This window comes from Equus przewalskii, chromosome 18 (assembly GCF_037783145.1).
Source record: "Equus przewalskii isolate Varuska chromosome 18, EquPr2, whole genome shotgun sequence".
NCBI classification, from domain to species: domain Eukaryota; kingdom Metazoa; phylum Chordata; class Mammalia; order Perissodactyla; family Equidae; genus Equus; species Equus przewalskii.
The window spans coordinates 37,360,753-37,381,965 of record NC_091848.1 but is presented as its reverse complement, the minus strand read 5'-3'; the positions used below and the strand labels follow the sequence as shown (position 1 = coordinate 37,381,965).

At 38.6% G+C, this 21,213-nt stretch overlaps 1 protein-coding gene across 6 annotated transcripts in view; it reads right to left on the bottom strand.

The window, feature by feature from the left end:
• Positions 1-10,460, bottom strand: part of CCDC14 (coiled-coil domain containing 14) — a 45,615-nt gene extending 35,155 nt beyond the window's left edge. Inside the window, exons 1-5 of one of the 6 annotated variants that reach the window (XM_008514705.2) lie at positions 10,063-10,460; positions 3,746-3,801; positions 3,351-3,423; positions 3,031-3,100; positions 2,818-2,940 (exon numbers count right to left, since the gene is read on the bottom strand). In XM_008514705.2, coding sequence (XP_008512927.1) covers positions 2,818-2,940; positions 3,031-3,100; positions 3,351-3,423; positions 3,746-3,801; positions 10,063-10,269 — 529 coding nt within the window. In that variant the 5' untranslated portion in view covers positions 10,270-10,460. The remainder of the gene's footprint in view (positions 1-2,817; positions 2,941-3,030; positions 3,101-3,350; positions 3,424-3,745; positions 3,802-10,062) is intronic. The other 5 variants (XM_070583718.1, XM_070583720.1, XM_070583719.1 and 2 more) reach the window with 5 other exon arrangements.
• Positions 10,461-21,213: the final 10,753 nt, after the last annotated feature.

Below are 21,213 nucleotides of genomic sequence, written 5' to 3'. Positions count from 1 at the left end.
ACACAAATATGCTGATGTACATGCTGTTTGCTGTGCTGTGAGTAATGAAGTCCTTTGTCTCTGACCCAGGAGTCTTAATCCTGCCAACATCCATGACATAGGAAGGCTAACTTATTTAGCTTGTAAGACTGAAAATCAAATCCCAGACATGATGTACATTTTTTTCTTGTCTTTTTTTTTATCGCAGTAACATTGGATTATAACATTATATGGTTTTCAGATGTACATGGTAATATATTTAAAATTCTGTGTAGAGTACATCATGTTCGCCACCCAAAAACTAATTATGCTCCATCACCACACATGTGAGCCTAATACCCACTTTTGCCCTCCCCCTTCTTCCCCCCCACCCTGCCCCGCTGTCCCCTATGTAACCACCAATCCAATCTCCGTTGCTGTGTTTGTTTGTTGTTTTTATCTTTTACTTATGAGTGAGATCATACAGTATTTGACTTTCTCTCTCTGACTTATTTCATGAACAGGGCTCTGGCTGGGCCCCATCCAAGGGGAGTCTTGGTATTATCAAGGAAAGGAAGAAGCATAAAGTCAGAGTGTTATTCCCAACTCCCTCTCTATGAGGCCACCTTGGGTTGGCTTTGTTACTTAAATGAGGCTCACTGCTCGGCTCACAGCAGCCTACTCTACACAGCAGCATCTCTTTCTGAGTCCCAGCAACCTCTCCCTCGCCTCATCCCCCAAGGCCTAGGGATGGTAACAGCTCTGCTGCTGCTGCTGCTAGCACAATCTCTTGAGGTTTCCCTATACACAAACCTTTGTAATGAGTTTCTTTGTAAATAAACCCTCCTTGAATTATCTTAATTTGAGTGCTGCCATCTGTTTCCTGTTGGAACTCAGACTAATAAGCAGTTAAGCTGGAACCCAACAAGTTGCTACCAAGGCACCATTGTCAGCCACATACATTCCAATGAGAGTTCCTTGAGGAAGGCTACCCTGGACAAGAAACAAGCTGCCTTGAGGAAAAAAGTAGGAGACTGCAGGAACAGGCAGTTGGTGCGATGACTCTATTCCTTGTCCACTGGGCCCCAATAAATACGCCTCTGCTTGAAGAGTTTAGACCAGGGGTTAGCACACTTTTTCTTAAAAGGCTAGAGAATAAATATTTTAGGCTTAGCAGCCCAGATGGTCTCTATCACAACTACTCAACTCTGCCACTGCAGCACAGAAGCATCCACAGAAAATACATAAATGAATTAGCATGGCTGTGCTCTGATAAAACTTTATTTGCAAAATAAATAAAATAACTAAACATTAGAAAATAAAACTGGTATAGTATGCCGACTCCTGGTTTAGACCAGTATTGTCCAATAGAAATATGACGTAAACCATATAGACAATCTGAAATTTTCCAGTTGCCATATTAAAAGTAAAAAGAAATAGGTAAAATTAATTTATAATATTTTATTCAAATCAATATATCCAAAATATTAGCATCTCAACATATAATTAACTTAAAAAATTGAGATATTTTATTTTTTGTGTTAAATCCTCTAAATCTAGTGTGCATTTTACACAAAGCACATCTCAATCTGGATGCTAAATTTTTATCAGAAATACTTCATTGTATTTAGATTTAATAAAATTTAGAGTTGAAAAAGTAGATTCACATAACCAAGTTATTCCAAACATACTTAAAAGTTTTCTAATAACTGGATCAAGTATCGGTTTTCAAATTTAAATTTTAATTAATTAAAATTAAATAATATTTACAATTCAGCTCCTTGGTTGTACTAGCCATAATTCAAGTGCTCAACGGCCATAAGTAGCTAGTGACTACCATCTTAAACAGTGCAGGTCAAGATAATAAGAGGCTAAATGTGACTGGTCTCCAAGAAGGGATAGTAAGTTGTTTCCTCTGCCCTAGTTCTCCGACTCAAGACCATCTGGAACATCAGCCTTTAGTCCTATGAATGTTCTACCCTCATTTTCTCAGCCTCTTTGCCTGGATCCTGATCTCTTAATATCCAGGGCTACTACTGTAGATGATTGTCTAGACTTCACTCCTTGCCTAAGCTGAATCTAAGCATGCACTGCTGTGCTAACATTTTTGGCCCACCTGAACTGTGGAACTAGCTAGCTGCATTCTTGTCCACCTGAATTCAAAATTGTGGACTTTTTCATCTCCATTTTAGGCTATCCTGTTCTACAGGCCTCCAAGGGACAACATAAACAAACCCTGCTTATTCTAAACTTTGGCTTATTACTACATTATTGTTGAATTACATAAATATTTGCTGAATTATTATACTTGATTAAGTCAGCAAGTTAACTGTGAGAGTGTAAAATATCCTTGACAACATTCATCATCAATCAGTGGCAGGCCCTCTTTCCTTACATATCTATCCAACCTGGAATTTTACGCCCTTATGTACCATGTATTCTAACTGTGCAGCTCAGCAAGTTGAGCTACTGAAACTACTTTGGATATATACACACAAAATAATTTTAAAACAATAAGTATACACAAGAAACCCAACCAATTTGTGATTATCTATGGAAACAAGCGGCAGGGAGAACAAAGATAACTCTATATACATTCCAAACATCATTCTGAGTTTGAACCTTTTCTCCTGCAAAACCCAGTCACTTTTTTCTACTTTTCTTCTTGGGAAAGTGATGGTAAACCAAGTAACTACTCAGCGATTAGAAGCTGAATAGAGAAAGAGAAGCATAAGCATGCATACACATGAATAACCAGTACATTATTAAACCAAAAGACCAACTCCACAATCCTGATAATTTATCAAAACCCTCAGAATTAAGTATTATATTTAATTAAATAAGAGAAGAAACACTTACAAATTTCTCTCCGGACTGCTGAAGGAACAGTATGTTTTCCACATCCTCTCTTTTTAGATCTATATCTTTTGCCTTCTAAAGGTCTGGGGTTAGATCTATTTTCTGAATATGCTATTTCTGAGCCTATTAATAATTCAAACAAAAATTCATTAGCATTAAGAGAACTACTTAATTGAGAAAATGTGATCAGCAAAGAAGCTTAAAAAATAAAACCTGAATCTTCATTTCTCAAAATGTCCCGCAGCAAAGAAGCACAACCATCAAGCCCTTGTACGGTTTCAGTCTGTAAGGAGAAGGTCATTTAGAAATTTGTATATAAAATTTTAATGCAGGAAAAAAGAAATTATGTAGTTTTAAAATTTCTTTATTTAGAAGTAATTATTATTGCTGGAAAACATGTTTTAAAGCAAAAAGCCTTCATACTTCCTTAGGGCAATTAATACTTTACCTTTGAATTTTTATTCCCACTTCCTAGGTTTTACCTGAGGATTAATTAGAATACTGTATATCGCATCTATTCAGTTTACTCTTACCTGACTTTCTGAATCAGAATGGATGGGATAGCCAGAATCTGCATTAAAATGTGGTGTCTTTCTTAAATGGATCCTAGAAGACAAGTTTGTTAAAATTTTTTACATATAATTTTTTTCCCCAAAATATAGTGTAAATAGTCATTTTCTTTCCAGTAAAGGTTGGATAAGAAAGCTCATCCAGTCAAGTATGAGATGGATTTATACAGGACTTAATGAAGATTCTAAAGTCTATTAAACAGTTGATCAACATGGGTAGATATGGAAGGTTCCTCCCCAGAGTTTTGAGAAGGGAGAGACCCACCTAGTTTTCTGGGGTAGGCAAAATTCAGTTCAGCCCAAAGATCTGAAAAACCTCTTGAGATTTCCTGAAGTTTAAAACTTCTTTAAGTACCTACCCTTTCTTTCCATTTGTTAATTTAGAAGGTCCAGTCTGCTTTCCTGAAGATAACACCTATGACATAATGCATTATATTTAGTAGATACACAAATATTTCTCTACTATATTTTCAGTATGCTGTCTTGGCAAAACGTAAAATGTTTCCTTTCTTTTTTTATCATGATAAAACATACATAAAATTTACCATTTTAGCCTTTTTTTTGAGGAAGATTAGCCCTGAGCTAACATCTCCCATCAATGCTCCTCTTTTTGCTGAGGAAGACTAGCCCTGAGCTAACATCCGTGCCTATCTTCCTCTACTTTATATGTGGGACGCCTGCCACAGCATGGCTTGACAAGCAGTGCGTAGGTCCACACACGGGATCTGAACCAGGGAACTCCTGGCCGCCAAAGCAGAACGTGCGCACTTAACCACTGCACCACTGGGCTGGCCCCCATTTTAGCCATTTTTAAGTGTACAGTTCTGTGGCATTAAATACACTCACAGTGTTGTGCAACTTTCACCACCACCCATCTCCAGAGCTTTTTTATCTTCAGAAACTGAAACTGTATCTGTTAAACAATAACTTCCATCTCATCCTCCCCTCAGCCTCTGCCAACCACTCTTCTACTTTCCATCTCCATGAATTTGACTTGTCTAAGAAGCTCATATAAGTGGAATCATACAGTATTTGTCCTTTTGTGTCTAATTTATTCCACTTAGTATAATATCTTCAAGATTCTTCCATGATGCAGCATGCATTAAAATTTCCTTCTTCTTTAAGGCTGAATAATACTGCACTTTATGTACCTACCATGTTATTAGTTTTTTTTTTGTTTTGTTTTTGTTTTTTTAAGATTTTTTTTTTATTTTTTTCCTTTTTCTCCCCAAAGCCCCCCCGGTACATAGTTGTGTATTCTTCGTTGTGGGTTCTTCTAGTTGTGGCATGTGGGACGCTGCCTCAGCGTGGTCTGATGAGCAGTGCCATGTCCGCGCCCAGGATTCGAACTAACGAAACACTGGGCCGCCTACAGCAGAGCGCGCGAACTTAACCACTCGGCCACGGGGCCAGCCCCCCATGTTATTAGTTTTTTATAAATGTGATATATCCTAAAAATCCACAATTACAATTGGATTCATACACAAACTATTTCTTCTATATAAAATGTCAAGCAAGCAACATATATATTTGTTCCTCAAGTCTTTGTAAGCTGAAAGTGAAGTTGAGACATTATTTTAACCAGAAGTACCTACTACATAAGTTTGGATTATACTCATTCACTGAACATGTTCTACTTCGCCCAAATTCTTCAAAACATCTAAGTTAACTGAAGGCAGAACAAAGTTCATAACTCTGATTCCATTTATCCACATTCCTTAGAATGCTTGACAAGACCAACACATGAAAACTCTACCATTCCTCTTTATCTATATCTCATTCTCTCAAGTTTTCTTTTTAAACACGTGGTGATGTTTTTTTAAAATTTTATTTTAAAAGTAACAAAAGTGGGCTACCCTTTGTGTAGAAGAAAAAATATGCTTTTGTTTTTACGTGCATCTAATATCTTGAGAGTTACACAGGAAATAGTTAATTATAGTAGCGTCTGAGGAGAGAAAAAGAATCTGGGGGACAGAGCAAGAAGGGAGACTTTCCATGGTATAACTTTTTATATCTTAATAACTTTATATCAGATAAACATAATCTCTATTTGAAATTTAGTTTTTAAAAGACATGGTTAAATTCCCTAGTCACTCCCTCATTTCACCTTTCAGATGTAGTCACTGTTGGCAGTTACATTTATGATTTTTCTTGACATGTTTACATGTTTCATCCCAAGATAGCTTTGAGCAGTAACTATTAAACTTTCTGGAATTATATAATATTCTATTATTTGCTTGAATATGTACTCCTTCTTTCTAAGAATGCTCCTCAGAATACATTTTATAAATTGAGTTGATAGAGTTTATACTCCTTGAGATAACTTGGAATATGATGGAGTCATGAAGCCAGCAGCGAGAACCAACAATGTAGGAAATAAGATCCCACGTCACGTAGCTCCACTGGTCCCGGCATGACACTCTCACGGTCTTTCCCTTCAGTGTAACTATCGTGGTGTCCTGGCCAGAACTATAATAAAAACCCAAACTATGGTGCTGCTAAGTCCAAAAACAACTACCACAATTATTATCTTTCAAAAATAAAAAAAAGTATACTGTCTGAGATAAATGTATGGCATAGTTGTAAGATTATATATACTACTTTTCCAAAAAAATATACACACAAGGGGGCCCGCCAGGTGGAATAATGGTTAAGCTCACATGTTCCACTTCACCGACCCTGGGTTCGCCAGTTCAGATCCCAGGACCTATGCACCGCTTATCAAGCCATGCTGTGGGAGGCGTCCCACATGTAAAACAGAGGAAGATGGGCACAGATGTTAGCTTAGGGCCAATCTTCCTTAGTAAGAAGAGGAAGATTGGCAGCGAATGTTAGCTCAGAGCTAATCTTCCTCAAAAAAACAACCAATCACATGAGGTCACATTACAGAAAATCAGATAAAGAAAATTACCCAGGATAAAAGCACCCTGCAACAGTACTGTCACACTGGCACACTTCCTTCAAATTTCTTTTGTATTTTTTATTTTGAAGTAATAGTACAAAGAACTGTATACACTTCACCCAGATTCCCCAACTATTGACATTCTACTACATCTGCCAGTCTCTCTCAAAATATATACACGGTACTATTTTTTGTCTGAACCATTTCAGAGTAAGTTGCAGACATGATACCCCTTTACATTTAAATATTTACTCCTAAATATTTCCTAAGGACAAGGTCACTGTCTCACATAATCAGAGTATAATTATCAAAATCAGGACATTAACCTTGATACCACATTACAATCTACGGTAGACTTTATTCACATTTTGCCAATTATCTCAATACTGTCCTTTATAGAAAAACAATCCGGTCCATGTCCAATCCAGGACCTGTGTTGCACTAAGCTTTCATATCTCTTCAGTCTCCTTTAATCTGGAACAGTTCCTTGGGTTGCCAGTCATTGTCTTTTACAATCTTGACATATTTAAAGAGTATAATCCAGTTATTTTGGAAGACTGTCCCTCTGGACATTTATACTTGTCTGATGTTTCCTCATGACTAGATTCAGGTGGTACATTTTTGGCAGAAATACCACAAAAGGAAGGTTGTGTCCTTTTCAACACGATATGAGTAGGCATATGATGTGTCAGTTTGTCCCACTACTGGTGATGCAAACTTTGATTATTTAAGATGGTCCCTGCCAGGTTTCTCACTGTAAGGTTATACCTTTGTAAGTATTAAGCATTTGTGGAGAGATACTTTGAGATTATGCAGACATCCTATTCATCACACTTACACCCAGTCGTTTTAGCATCCATTAACGATTCTTGCTTTAATCAATTGCTTGTCAAATGGTGATTTTCCTAACTTACATAATTCCTTCTACATTTATTAGTTGGCATTCAATGTTAGCGAAGCACTTTTCCTTCTTCATTTGTTAGTATGGACTCATTGATTCCTGTTTTACTCAATGAGTTATGACCCATTAATACCATTATTTATTTTGATGCTCAAATTGTCCCAGATTCTGTCAGTAGAAGTCTCTTCAAACCAGCTCCTGTTTCATTTTAACAAATTCCCATTATTTTTTGAGCTAGACCTTACTTTCTGCAACATGGTGCTCCAGGCTGATTTTTTTTTTCATTGTTATAAGAACATTTAACATGAGATCTATCCTCTCAACAAATTTTTAAGTGTACAATAAGTACTGTTAACTATAGACATGTGGTACAGCTTATCTCCAGAACTTATTCATCTTGCATAACTGAAACTTTATACTCATTGAATAGCAACTCCCTATTTCTCCCTCCCTCCATCCCCTGGCAACTACCATTCTACTCTCTGCTTCTATGAGTCTGACTATTTTCGATACCTATATAAGTGGAATGACGCAACATTTGTCCTTCTGTGATTGGCTTATTTCACTTAGCGTAATATCCACAAGATTTATCCATGTTGCATATGGCAGGATTTCTTTCTTTTTTTAAGGCTGAATAATATTCCACTGTGTGTATATAGTGCATTTTCTTTATCCATTCATCCATCAACGGACATTTAGGTTGTTTCCACTTCTTTATTGTTGAATAATGCTGTAATAAACACAGGAGTGCAAATATCTCTTCAAGATCCTGTGTTTAATTCTTTTGGATAAATACCCAAAGTGGGATTCCTGGATCCTATGGTAGTTCTATTTTTAATTTTTTGAGGAAATTTCATATAGTTTTTCACAGTGGCTGCACCCTTTTACATTCTCATCAACAATGTACAACGGCTCCAATTTCTCCACATCCTCATCAACACTTGTTATTTTCTGGGGTTTTTTGATAATAGCCTAACAGGTGTGAGGTGATATCTCATTATGGTTTTGATCTTCATTTCCCTGATGATGAGTGGTGCTGAGCATCTTTTCATATACCTGTTGGCCATTTGTATGTCTTCTTTGGAAAATGTCTATTCTACTCCTTTGCCCATTTTTAAATCTGGTTATTTGGCTTTTTGCTATTGAGTTGTAAGAGTTCCTTATATATTTTGGATATTACCCCTTGATCAGGTATATGGTTTACAAATTTTTTCCCATTCCGTAAGTTGCCTTTTTACTGTTAATTGTTTCCTTTGCTGCACAGAGCTTTTCATCTTGATGTATCCAGGCTCATCTTATAATTTCTGTGCCTCAGCCCTCGAGTTGACCATCTCTCCAAGAAGCCTTTTAGTGAACAATGGTATTTAGAAACCAAGATCTAGGCACTAGACGTGTTCTTTGCTACTGGGGCTTCCAATCTGTGTTCATATGGATTATTAGTTTTTAAGGGGAGTAAATACTGTTGCACATTTATGCCAAGTGTGAGATAGGTATTTTACCAGGTTCTCTCATTTAACCTCCCTAACTCTTTGAGGCAGAATTTTATACATATTTATACCTATTTCATAGACAAGGGAAAGGAGTCTCAGAAAAGCAAAAAGGATTGTGCTTACTACTACACCATAGTAGTGGCAGAATTGGAATTTAAATCTATGACTACAAAAACCATGTTTTCCCCCCATTCCCCCTTGCACATATTCTGAGTTCATTCAATATAAGAGAGAGATCCATAAGGGTGGGGCTGGTCTGGAAGTGCTCATGAAGAAAGTCTTGAGCCAGGTCTTAAAAAAAAGTGTAAAATTCACACTAATGGGGAAGACAGCATTACAAGGGAGGTGATAAATGAAGACCTAAAAAAAAAAAAGGGTGGATTTTTTAAGGAGGAGTAAGATCACTCTAAGTAGAGGGTCTGTGTGAGGACTAGTTGATTCATTACTTTAAAAAATCTACTCTGTGCCAGGTGCCGGCCTGGGCCTCAAAAACAGAAATAGTGTAGTAGCAGAAGGAGGATTAGCAACGTCTCTAGCCTGGAAAAGTGGGTGGATAAAGGTCAGTACGGGACACAAAAGGGGGGACCCTAACAATGGGGATGTGAGAGTGCTAGGCAAGGCTTCCAGACCCGCCTTGGAGCTGAGGTGCAGGAGATGGAAAATGGAGCTAGCAGGGACAGAAGGGCTTTCTGGGCAGAACAGAAAGCGCAAAGGCGGGGACGCAGGAGAGGGCGCGGGGCAGCCACAGCACTGCAGGACAGACCCAACAAGGCTGGGTATTACTGGGATCGGGGCGGGAAGGAATGCACCGGCCAGATCAAAAAAGGACTGTGTTGACAGGCCAAAGGACTGAGATTTCATCTTGAAAAAGAAATGTGCCAGTGTCGGATTTTAAGGAGAAAAGAGAATCATTTAGTCCAACAAAGGGCGTGCATTTGAGAGGGCTGAGGCTAAAGGCAGAGCTAACTGGCAGAGCTTTTTTCACCAGCAGTAAAACACCAGCAGTTGTGACGGAAGACCAGCTAACAGCAGGACTCGGTGGAAGAGCCGAGAACCTGGATTTGATGCAACAACGTACCGAGGCTCGGAGAGGTGAAGTCACCCGACCCCGCGGCGGAGGCTGGCCGCGAACCGGGCCCCAGACCAAAGCCGGCGCCCCGGAGGACCACAGCGGTTCACACTGAACTCGCGTCAACGGCCAGGGCGGCTGTGTCGGGATGCTAGGACGAGGTGGCCCCCGCCGTCCCTTTCCCAGCATTTCCACTGCGGACGCGCTGTCTCTGTTTTTATTTTTTTCAAACAGTTTTGCACTTCTCCCGGCCCGAGAGCCCCTTCAGTCCCTCTCCCCGCCCCCAGCGGACGCCTCAGGTGCGCAGCCCTCACCTGGCCCGGTCGAGATCCGGACCTCACCATCTCTCGCAGCCTCAAAGAAGCCCAGACGGAGTGAAGCAAAACCTCACGGTAAAAGGAATCAACCGCCGCGGACTCCCGGCCCCGCTTGGCCCGCCCCCCGAGCTTCCGCTTCCGGGAGGGAGCCCGCCGAACGCCGCGCCTCTCAGTCACTGGCGCCCCGCCGAGGTCTCTCTCCATCCTCCAGCCGGGCGCCCTAGGCGTGCGCAATAGACCCCCTCCCGGCCCGGGCCCCGGCCCGTCACACAGGGCGGAGGGCCGGAGAAGCCCGCAGAACGCGAGCGGGGCGGGGCGGGGGTGGGGCCTGGGGCGGGGCCCAGAGGTCTGGGCGGGACCCAGCGGGGCAAGGGGCGGGGCCCGGCGGGCCAGGGCGGGGCGGGGCAAGGGGCGGGGCGAGGGGAAGAGGTGGGTCCGGGGGCGGGGGCCCAGAGGTTGGGGCGGGGCCCGGCGGGCAGGGGGCGGGGCATGGAGAGGTAGGGGGCGGGGCCCCGCGGGGGCGGGGCCGGGAGCCGGGACGCTGGGCACGGAGAAGCCGGCTTCCTGAACGCCCGAAGGAGCTGAGTTCACGGTGCTGTTGCTAGGGCGTCTGGTGGAGGACAGCTGCTCTGCATCACCTGGGGGCAAGTGGCGACAGGGACCCGCCGGGGCCAGAGGAGGGGACTAGGGTAGAGGGCGGATAGGTGCCAGAAGGAATCGTGCTCGGCCCTTGGATTTGGGCTTTGTGTTTTTAGTTCGGTGTTTTGTGTGCCATTTTGAATGAGTTCGTTCTTGATAGTCAATAAAAATCAATCCTCGGTCTCATTACCTTTGAGTACTTCTGATGGCAGTTTCAAATTATTCACTGTGGCCCTCGAGCTCAGAATGGTGCTCCTTAGCTGGGATTTTGGTTTTATTTCGCACGTAGTGGTTTACTCGATGGAAGAGATAATACTATTAATAAAGAACGACAGTATTCTCACCATTGGCATGCTGCTCGAATTTTAATAGGAATTAGCCTTTGGTTTTTAAGATATTGAGTTTGGGGTTAATGTTTTAAATCAAGTTGGGGAGAAAAATTACTCAATTGATTCCATTTTTTTAAAAATAGGAAAAAGAGCTACCTTTTGATAGTCTCAATTACAATTAAAATAAAAACCCAGAAACTAAAATCTGTCCCCCAATATATTGCACACTCATACTGAGTGATTTGGAGAAGCTAGGTATTTAATAAATTTAGCTTTGAATTAGATTAGACTGTGAAAACCTCTCCCTTCCTTCATCTCTCTCCTATAAGATGTTTAACATATTCACCTGAGATTGCAGGGTTTTGTCTTCGTTGATTTAATTTTTAAAAACTTCTACTGATTTTTCTTAATACATGCTCATTTTAGAAAATATAAACAAGCAAGACATAAAAATCACCCAGAATCCTACCACACAAGAGATAACCACTCTTAACAGTTTGGTTCATTCCCTTCTGGGCTTTTCCCAACTGTGTGTATATCTATAAATACATTACAACAATAATATGATAAATGTTACTGTAACATGAGTGTTTTAACATCCCATCAACATCGTTCCTCATTAATCTGTAACAGTTACAAATTGGCTGCTTGGTGTTCTGTTATCCTACTGTTCGGAATTTTATGCTCTTCCTCTCCCTTTTGTTTGGCTGAGGTTTTTTTTTTTCTTTTTAAAAATTTTTTTAAGATAATAGCTTTTGGGAGGTTTTTTTTTTCAATTTTTTTATTGTGGTAAAATATACAAAGCATAAAACTTACCATCTTAGCCATTTTTAAGTGTACAATTCAGTGGTATTAAACACATTCATAATGTTGTGCAGCCATCACCACCATCCATCTCCAGAACTCATCGTGTAAAACTAAAACTCTACCCATTAAACGCTAACTCCCCATTCTGCCTCCTTTCAGCCCCTGGCAACCTGCCTTCTACTTTCTGTCTCTATGATTTTGACTACTTAAGTACTTCACATAAGTGGGTCATGTAGTATTTGTCCTTTTGTGACTGGCTTATTTGACTTGTCTTCAAGGTTTACCCACGTTGTAGCATGTGTCAAAATTTCCATCTTTTTAAAGGCTAAATAGCATTCCATTGTATGTACATAGCACATTTGTTTATCCATTTAACTGTTGATGGACACTTGGATTGCTTCCATGGTTTAGCTATTATGAATATTGCTGCTGTAAACAAGGATATACCAATATCTCTTCCAGACCCTGCTTTCAGTTCTTTTGGGTATATACCCAGAATTGCTGGATCATATGCTAATTCTATTTTTAATTTTTTGAAGAACCATCATACTCTTTTCTACAATGGCTGTACCATTTTACATTCCCACTGACAGTGCGCGTATGCCAATTTCCACACATCTTTGCCAACACTTGTTATTCTCTCTTTTTTTTTTTGATAGTTGCCATTCTAATGGGTGTGAGGTGGTATCTCATGGTAACTTTGATTTGCATTTCCCTAATAATTAGTGATGTTGAATGTATTTTCATGTGCTTATTGGCCATTCATATATCTTCTTTTCAGAAATGTCTATTCAAGTCTTTTGCCCGTTTTTTTTTCCAAAGTAATGTAAATCATGTATTTATTCCTTTATATTCAGAGCTCCATCATACCATCCATCAAGAAAGAAAAAACAAAACAAAACAACATATGCTTTTTATAAGCAGATATTCCTCTCTCCAATTATCAGAAATCTGTATTTACTTTTGCCCGTTTTTTTAAATTGGGGTGTATGTATTTTTATTGTCAAGTTTTAGGAGTTCTCCACATATTCTGGATGTTAATCTCTTATTAGATATGTGATTTTCAAACATTTTTTCCCATTCTGTGTTGTCTTTTTACTCTGTTGATATTGTCTTTTAACGTACAAAGTTTTTTATTTTCATGAAGTTTCCAATTGCCCATTTTTTCTTTTGTTACCTGTGTCATTGGTGTCATATCCAAGAAATCATTGGCATATCCAATGCCATCAAGGTTTTGCCCTATGTTTTCTTCTAAGACTTCTATAGTTTTAAGCCTTACAATTAGGTCTTTGATCCATTTTTAGTTTTTGTATATGGTGTTAGGTAAGTGTCCAACTTTATTCTTTTGCATGTGGATATCCAGTTTTCCTGGCATCATTTGTTGAAAAAACTGTACTTTTCCGATAGAATAGTCTTGACTTCCTTGTCAAAAATCATTTGATTATATACGTGAGGGTTATTTCTGCGCTTTCTATCTTTTCCATTGGTCTATAGGTCTGCCTCTATGCCAGTACCACACTTTTTTATTACAGTAGCTTTGTGGTAAGTTTGAAATAAGGAAGTATGAACACTCCAGCTTTGTTCTTTTCTTTCAAGATTGTCTTGGCTCTTCAGGGTCCTTTGAGATTGCAGATGAATTTCAGGATAAGTTTTTCTATCTCTGTAAAAATCGTCACTGGGATAAACTGTAGATCACTTTGTGTAGTATTGACATCTTAACAATATTAAATATTTCAATCCATGAACATGGGATGTGTTTGCATTTATTAATGTCTTTAACTTCTTTCATCATTGTTTTGAAGTTTTCATTATACAAGTCCTTCACCTCCTTGGTTAAGTTAATTCCTGGGTATTTTAGTCTCTTTGATGCTATTGTAAATTGAATTGTTTTCTTAATTTCCTTTCCAGATTGTTCATTGCTGGTTGTATAGAAATGCAACTAATTTTTATGTATTGACTTTGTATCCTATTACTTTGTTGAATTTATTAGTTCTAACAGTTTTTTTTTTGTGGAATCTTTAGGGTTTTCTACATATAAGATCATATAATTTGTAAACAAAGATAATTTTTCTTCTTCCTTTCCAATCTGAATTCTTTTTCTTGCTTCATTGCTCTGGCTAGAACTTCCAGTAATGTGTTAAATAGAAGTGGTGAAAGTGGGCATTCTTGTCTTGTTCCTGATCTTAGAAGAAACTATTTCAGTCTTTCACCACTGAGTATGATGTTCACTGTGGGATTCTCATAACTAATTTCCTTCAGTTCCTAGTTTTTTGGGTGTTTTTATCATGAAAGGATGCTGACTTTTGTCAAATGCCTTTTCTGCGTCAATTGAGATGATCATGTGGTTTTTCTTCCTTCATTCTGTTAATGTGATGTATTACATTGATCATTTTTCATGTGTTGAACCATCCCTGCATTCCAGGAATGAATTCCATTTGGTCATGGTATATAATCCTTTTAATACATTGCTGAATTCAGTTTGCTAGTATTTTGTTGAGAATTTTTGCATCAATATTCATAAAAGATATTGGCCTGCAGTTTTCCTTTCTTGTAGTGTCTTTGTCTAGCTTTGACATCAGGGTAATGCTGCTCTTATAGAATACCTTAAGAAGTGCTCTCTTCTCTTCAGTTCTTTGAAAAAGTTTAAGAAGGATCAACATTAGTTCTTTAAATGTTTGGTGGAGTTCACTAGTGAAGTCCTCAGGTGTAGGGCTATTCTTTGTCTGGAGATTGATTACTGATTCAATCTCCTTACTAGTTATAGGTCTGTTCAGATTTTCTATTTCTTCATGATTTAGTCTTGGTAGGTTTTGTGTCTCTAGGAATTTGTCCATTTCATGTAGATTATCCAATTTGTTTGTAGTACTCTCTTACAATATTTTTTATTTCTGTAGACTGAATAGTAATGTTTCCACTGTCATTTCCAATTTTAGTAATTTCAGTCTTTTCTATCTTTTTTTAGTTCATATAGCTGAAGGTTTGTCAATTTTGTTGTTTTTTTGGCTTCACTCATTTTCTGTACTGTTTTTTCTAGTCTCGATTTCATTTACCTCTGTTCTAATCTTTATTATTTCCTCCCTTCTGCTGGCTTTGGGTTTAGTTTTTTTTTTGTTTTTTAGTTCCTTAAGTTGTAAGTTAGGTTGTTGATTTGTGATCTTTCTTGTTTTTTAATGTAAGCATTTATAGCTATAAACTCCCCCCTTTATCACTACGTTTGCTTCATCCCATAAATTTCAGTATGTTCTGTTTCTGTTTTCTTTCATCTCTAAGTGTTTTCTAATTTCCCTTGTTATTTCTTCTGTGATCCATTGTTTGTTTAACAGTGTGTTGTTTAATTTCTACAAATTCATGACCTTTCCAGTTTTATTTTTGTTATTGATTTCTAACTTTATCTTGTTGTAGTTGGGGAAGAGATTTTGTGTGATAATCTATCTTTTTTAAAGCTATTGAGACTTACTTTGTGGCCTGACATATGGTCTATTCTGGAAAATGTTGCATGAGCATTTGAGAAAAGTGTGTATGCTGCTGTTGTTGGGCAGTGTTCTGTATATCTGTTAGATTTACTTAATTTGTTATAAGTCCTCTATTTCTTTACTTAACTTGTGTCTGGTTGTTGTATCCAGTATTGAGAGTAGGGTATTGATGTCTCCAACTATTATTGTACAGCTGTCTATTTCTCCCTTCAGTTCTGTCAGATTTGCTTCATATATTTTGATAGAGTGTTATTAGGTGACTAAATATTTATAATTGTTATCTCTTCTTGCTATATTGAAGCTTTTGTTAATGTATATCATCCTTCTTAGTCTCTTGCAAACTTTTTTGATTTAAAGTCTATTTTGTCTAATATTAATATAGCACGCCTTCTCTCTTTTAGTTACTATTTGCTTGAAATGTCTTTTCTCATCCTTTCACTTTCAAGCGATTTGTGTCTTTGGATCTAAAGTGAGTCTCTTGTAGACAGTATAGAGTTGGACATGTGTTTTTATCCATTCTGTTCCTCTCTGTCTTTTTATTGGAGAGTTTAATCAGTTTACATTTAAAGTAATTACTGATAAAGAGCAACTTACTTCTGTTATTTTGTTATTTGTTTTCTATATGCTGTATAACTTTTTTGTCCATTTCCTGCATTCCTTCCCTCTTTTGTATTTGGTTGATTTTTTTCTCTTTCTTTCTTTCTTTTCCTTCCTTCCTTCCTTCCTTTCTTTCAAGATTCACCCTGAGCTAACATGTTGCCAATCTTCCTCTTTTTGTATGTAAGCCACCACCACAGCATGGCCACTGACAGATGAGTGATATAGGTCCACACCCAGGAACCAAACCCAGGCCACTGAAGCAGAGCATGCCTAATTTAACCACTAGACCACCGGGGCCAGCCCAGGGCTGATTTTTTGTAGTGAAATGTGTAAATTCTTTTCTCATTTCTCATAGCGTCTTCTATACTATTTTCTTTATAGTTACCGTGGGGATTACATTTAACATTCTAAAGTTATAACACTATAACTTGAATTTATATTGGCTTAACTTTAATAACAGAAAAACCGCTCCATTACAGCTCCATCCCCACCCCTTTCAGTTGTTTATGTCACAGAATTACATTTTTATACATTGTACATGCAAAAATATTAACTAATAATTCTTTTTAATACATTAGTCTCTTACATTATGTGGAAAACAAAATGTAGAGTTACAAGCCAAAGTTCCAATAATAACTTTATAATGAAGTTACAATAATAATTAGCTATCAGACTAGTAATTTTTAAATAAGTATTAGTCTCTTAGATCATGTAGAAAACAAAAAGTGGAATTATCACCTGTTGTTGCAATAATACTAGCTTTTATAACTGCCCATCTACTTACCCTTATTGAGATCTTTATTTCTTCATAGGGTGTCAAGTTATTGTCTAGTGTTTTTTCTTTTCACCCATCAGGACTCCCTTGAGCATTTCCTGAGGGGCAGGCCTAGTGGTAAAAAAAAAAAAACTCCCTAAATTTGTTTATCTGGGAATGTCTTAATTTCTTTCTCCACTTTTGAAGGACAGTTTTGCTGAAGGACAGTTTTTTTCTATTACCAGTTTGAATATATTGACTCACTGCCTTCTAGCCTCCAAAGTTTCCTATCAGAAATCTGCTTATTATCTTGTTGAGGTTCCATTGTATGTAACAAGTTGCTTCTCTCTTGCTGCTTTCAAGATTCTCTCTTTGCTGTTGTCTTTTGCAAGTTGGATAATGATGTGTCTTGCTGTGGGTTTCTTTGAATTCATCTTACTTGTAGTTTGTGGAGTTTCTTGGATTTTTATATTCATGTCTGTAATCAAATTTGGGAAGTTTTCAGTCATTGTTTTATAAAATATTTTCTCTGCCCCTTACTCTCATCTCCTTCTGGGAGTACCACAATACATATATTAGTCCATTGGATAGTGTCCCACTAATTCCTTAGGCTCTGTTCACTTTTCCTCAATCTTTTTTCTTTCTGTTCGTTAGATTAAATCATTTCCATTGTCTTATCTTCAAAGTTGCTGATTCTTTCTTCTGCCTGCTCAAATCCATCTTTGAATCCCTCTAGTGAGTTTTTCATTTCAGTTATTGTACTTTTTAGCTCCAGAATTTCTTTTTGGTATCATTTTAGATTTTCTCTCTCTGTATTGACATTTCCATTTTGTTCATACAAAATGTTTTCTTAACTTTCCACACATCTTCCTTGAGTTCTTTGAGCATCTTTAATCTTTTAATCCTTGAGTTCTTTGAGCATGTTTTAAAGTTTTTGTCTAGTAGATCTGCCATCAGGTCTTTTCAGGAACAGTTTCTGTTGATGTATTTTTTTCCTTTGGATGGGCCATAGTTTCCTATTTCTTTATATGTCTTGTAACTTTTTTGTTGATAACTAGACATTTTAATCAAATACAGTCATAATGCTGGAAATGAGATTCTCTCTCTTCCCCACGACTGTGTTTTTTGTTATTTTTTAAAAACTGTTGTAGGCTGTCTCTGCGCCAAGGATCAACCTGAGGTGTAAACTTAAGGTCTTCTCAGGTCTTTTCTGAGCCTGCACCTTTCTTTGGGCATGCACAATCACTTTCTAATTTTCCCCATATATACGATTGCTTTTGAATATCCCAATCTTTAATGTCTGGCTCTCAAAAGAGGAAAAAGAGAAAAATGAAGGGAGGAGGAAAGGGTGCCAGCCCTTTAGATCCCATGAGTCACTTCAGCCAGAGGAGGAGGTGCTTGCAACAAGAGGGGGAGGTGCAACAACAATGGCCACCCACCTCTTTGTCTGCACCTCTGTGATCAGAAGCAACAATCAGTGATCAGAGCATAGGCTCCCGATATTTAGAGGACAGGGAGTTTTTTGCTCACCCTGGTTCCCACAAGCTGTGTGCAAGATGCTTCCGGAACCTGTGTATGGCTGCCTGTTATTGGGCTGGGAGAGGGAAATGGGTTGCTACTACTGTAGTAAGAGCTGAAATTAACCACAATTTACTTTCTGAGCCTTACTCTAGAAGTTGCGATTCTTCAATAGACTCCAGAGTTCCAAAATAATTACATCAGAGAGATTCTGCCAGTGCAGTTATTGTCAAGATGGGAAGACAGATTCTTGGTGTTTCCTATTCCATCATATTCTCAAAATCTGTTTTTGTTTGTTTTTGCTATTATAAATAATGCTGCAGTGAGCTGAGATCTGACAAATGAACTAGATAGAGAGGGGAGAGAAGAGGATTCTAAACGTGTGGAGACAGCATGATGATGAGTAGGAGGGATCTGGAGTGGCCCTGTGGCTCAAGTATTGACAGTGGCAATGGAAGTATATGTAGGGATCAGACTATGCAGTCCTCAAAGGCCACATAAGGATTTGGATTATTATCCTAAGGGCACTAGGAATGCGTAAAAGGTTAAGGTGGGGGTAGGGGATGAAATGACTGGTGTTTCACAAACATCACTGGCTGCAGTGTAGAGCAGGGGTTCACAGTCTGTAGCCTCTGGCCAAATCCAGCCAGCCACCCTTTTTTTGCTGTGAGTAGTTTTCACGTTTTTTAGTTGTCTAAAAAATTCAAAAGAATAATATTTTTTGACATGTGAAAGTTACACGAAAGTCATATTTTGGCGTCATAAATAAAGTTTTATTGGGACACAGTCACACTCATTGCCTGTGTATTATCTCTGGCTGCTTTTGTGTTACACCTGCAGAATTAAGTAGTTGTGACAGAGATCCTATGGCCCACAAAACCTAAAATATATATGATCTGGCCCTTTACAGAAGAAGTTTGCCAACTTGTACTATAGAGGACGTTTTTGGGAAAGGGAAACATGGATGTGGGTAGATCCCCCTGCAACCACTGCCAATCCATTCTCTGCCCTTCTCCATGCCCTGCGGACCGACTCTTAAGGATGGCATCACTCAGACTTGCCTTTCAGCTTCTGGTTTTGTTTAGTCAATAGGAGTCACCTGGCAGAAAATAGGAGGGAAAGAGGAGAGAGTTTGGGGTATTCTTCTCAATACCATTCTGGCTGATGCCTTGGCTCTCTCCGACTACAGCTCAGAGAAGCCCCTGGGGCTCCAGTTCTCTCCAGGCTCCAATAAAACATTTCCTCCTCTTGTCCCTGCAGGCTTCAGGGTGATAATGGTTTGCTGGTCTCTGGGTGCTTCAACGCTCCTCGTTTCCTTGTCCACGTCTCCATAAACCTTTTAATTATCTTTAAAATAGAGGCTGAGAGTGTCTTCTGCTTCCTACTAAGATCAGATTCACAGAAAGCTACCATACTGAAGAGATATGCTGGTAGCTAGAGTGGAGGGTGGGGTGAGGGAAGATGAGGAAGACAGACATGAGAGAAGCAGATGGTAAGATGGACAAGACTTGGTGTTGGGTTTGGGAAGTAAGGCAAAGTGGAGGTATTTACATTGACCTTAGTTTCTAGGGTTTTATCTGGATGGGTAGTGGGAAAGATCCATATTTAGGATGGAGGTTTATGAACTCATTTTCCCCCTAATGTTTTATTCTGAAAACAATGCAAACGAGGAACTCATTTTGGGGCATGTTGATTGGGCGTGGCTTGGAGTCATCCAAGAGATGGTATCAAGTAGGCTACTGAATATTTGAGTCTGGAGCTTGTTGGGGAGCTATGGGCTACATGTACATTTGTAAGTCATCTGTGGTAACTGAAACTATAGGCTTCTGAGTTTGCTCTCAGGTTACTTCCTCAAGAAAGCCTTTCCTTCCACCCCTCTGTCCCACTCCTGCAAACTAGGCGTTGTGCCCCTATACTATCATATTATGACAACACTTTTCACTGTGTGGTTAGTTATTTAACGCCTGTCTTCCCAAGTAGAATTTAATCTCTATGAAAGCAGGGACTTCACCTTATTCAGTGTAGTATCCCCAGTACCTAGCTCAATGCCTTGCACATAGTAGGAATTTTTAAATTGTTGAGTAAATAAATGAACCAACAAGTGTTTGGACTACTTTTTTGCATTGAGGCTGACAGTTGCTTGAATACTCCAAGACTCAGGACTATCCAGGACTCAGCGCTTTGAGCTTGGTATGGAAGTTTAGGTCCCTCTTCTGTCATGGTTAATGACTCTGCTTGGTCTAGGCAGTGTTCTATAATCTAGTGCATTGGACCAATGACTTTTCCAATTGGTTCACCTCTGAAGTGTGAAAGTCTCTGTTCACGTTTAACCATGTTCCAGTTTATGGGAAACAACCAAAGTTGCAAAGTATATGAACATCTAAACTAAAAACACAGTTAAGATTTATAGTCAGGATACAAGATTCAAAAAGTAAGAGGCTATGGACTGAATAATAAATTAAATGTTGGGACCTTGAGTTCAGGTCAGCTTGAAAGATCTGAGACTACCCTATTGCTTTTCCTCAACCATCTGGTGCCTTCCAGAATTATTTCTAACCTAAAGGTTCTTAACCTTTTAAGATCATATACAATTTTGAGAATTTGCTAAAAGATTTGTATTTTTTCCTCAAAAACATGCTAACATACACATTTCTGAAATACATATATATGTTATATAAATTTATATATATAAGATGTTATCAGAGGCATTCAGGAGCCTCTCCAAGGATTTCAGGTTAAGAATCCTGTTCTTACCTAATTCAAAAGCAGCTTTCCATCTTGAGTGTCCAGCTCCTTCTGTGGCAGGTCCCTGGTGATCTTGGAAGTTGTTGGTTAACTAGGCACAGTGAGATGCCTGACTGAATAGCATCAAGGAGAGAGAGGGCATGGAGCACAGAGAAAATGGAATTGAGCCATAATCTTTGCATTTCCCACTGAAGCTTTAAATGTATCTGCAGTCTTCACTTTAATCAAAATAACTTAATTTAGGAAAGAAAGAGCCCACTTCTTTCTCTTTATAAAATCCTGA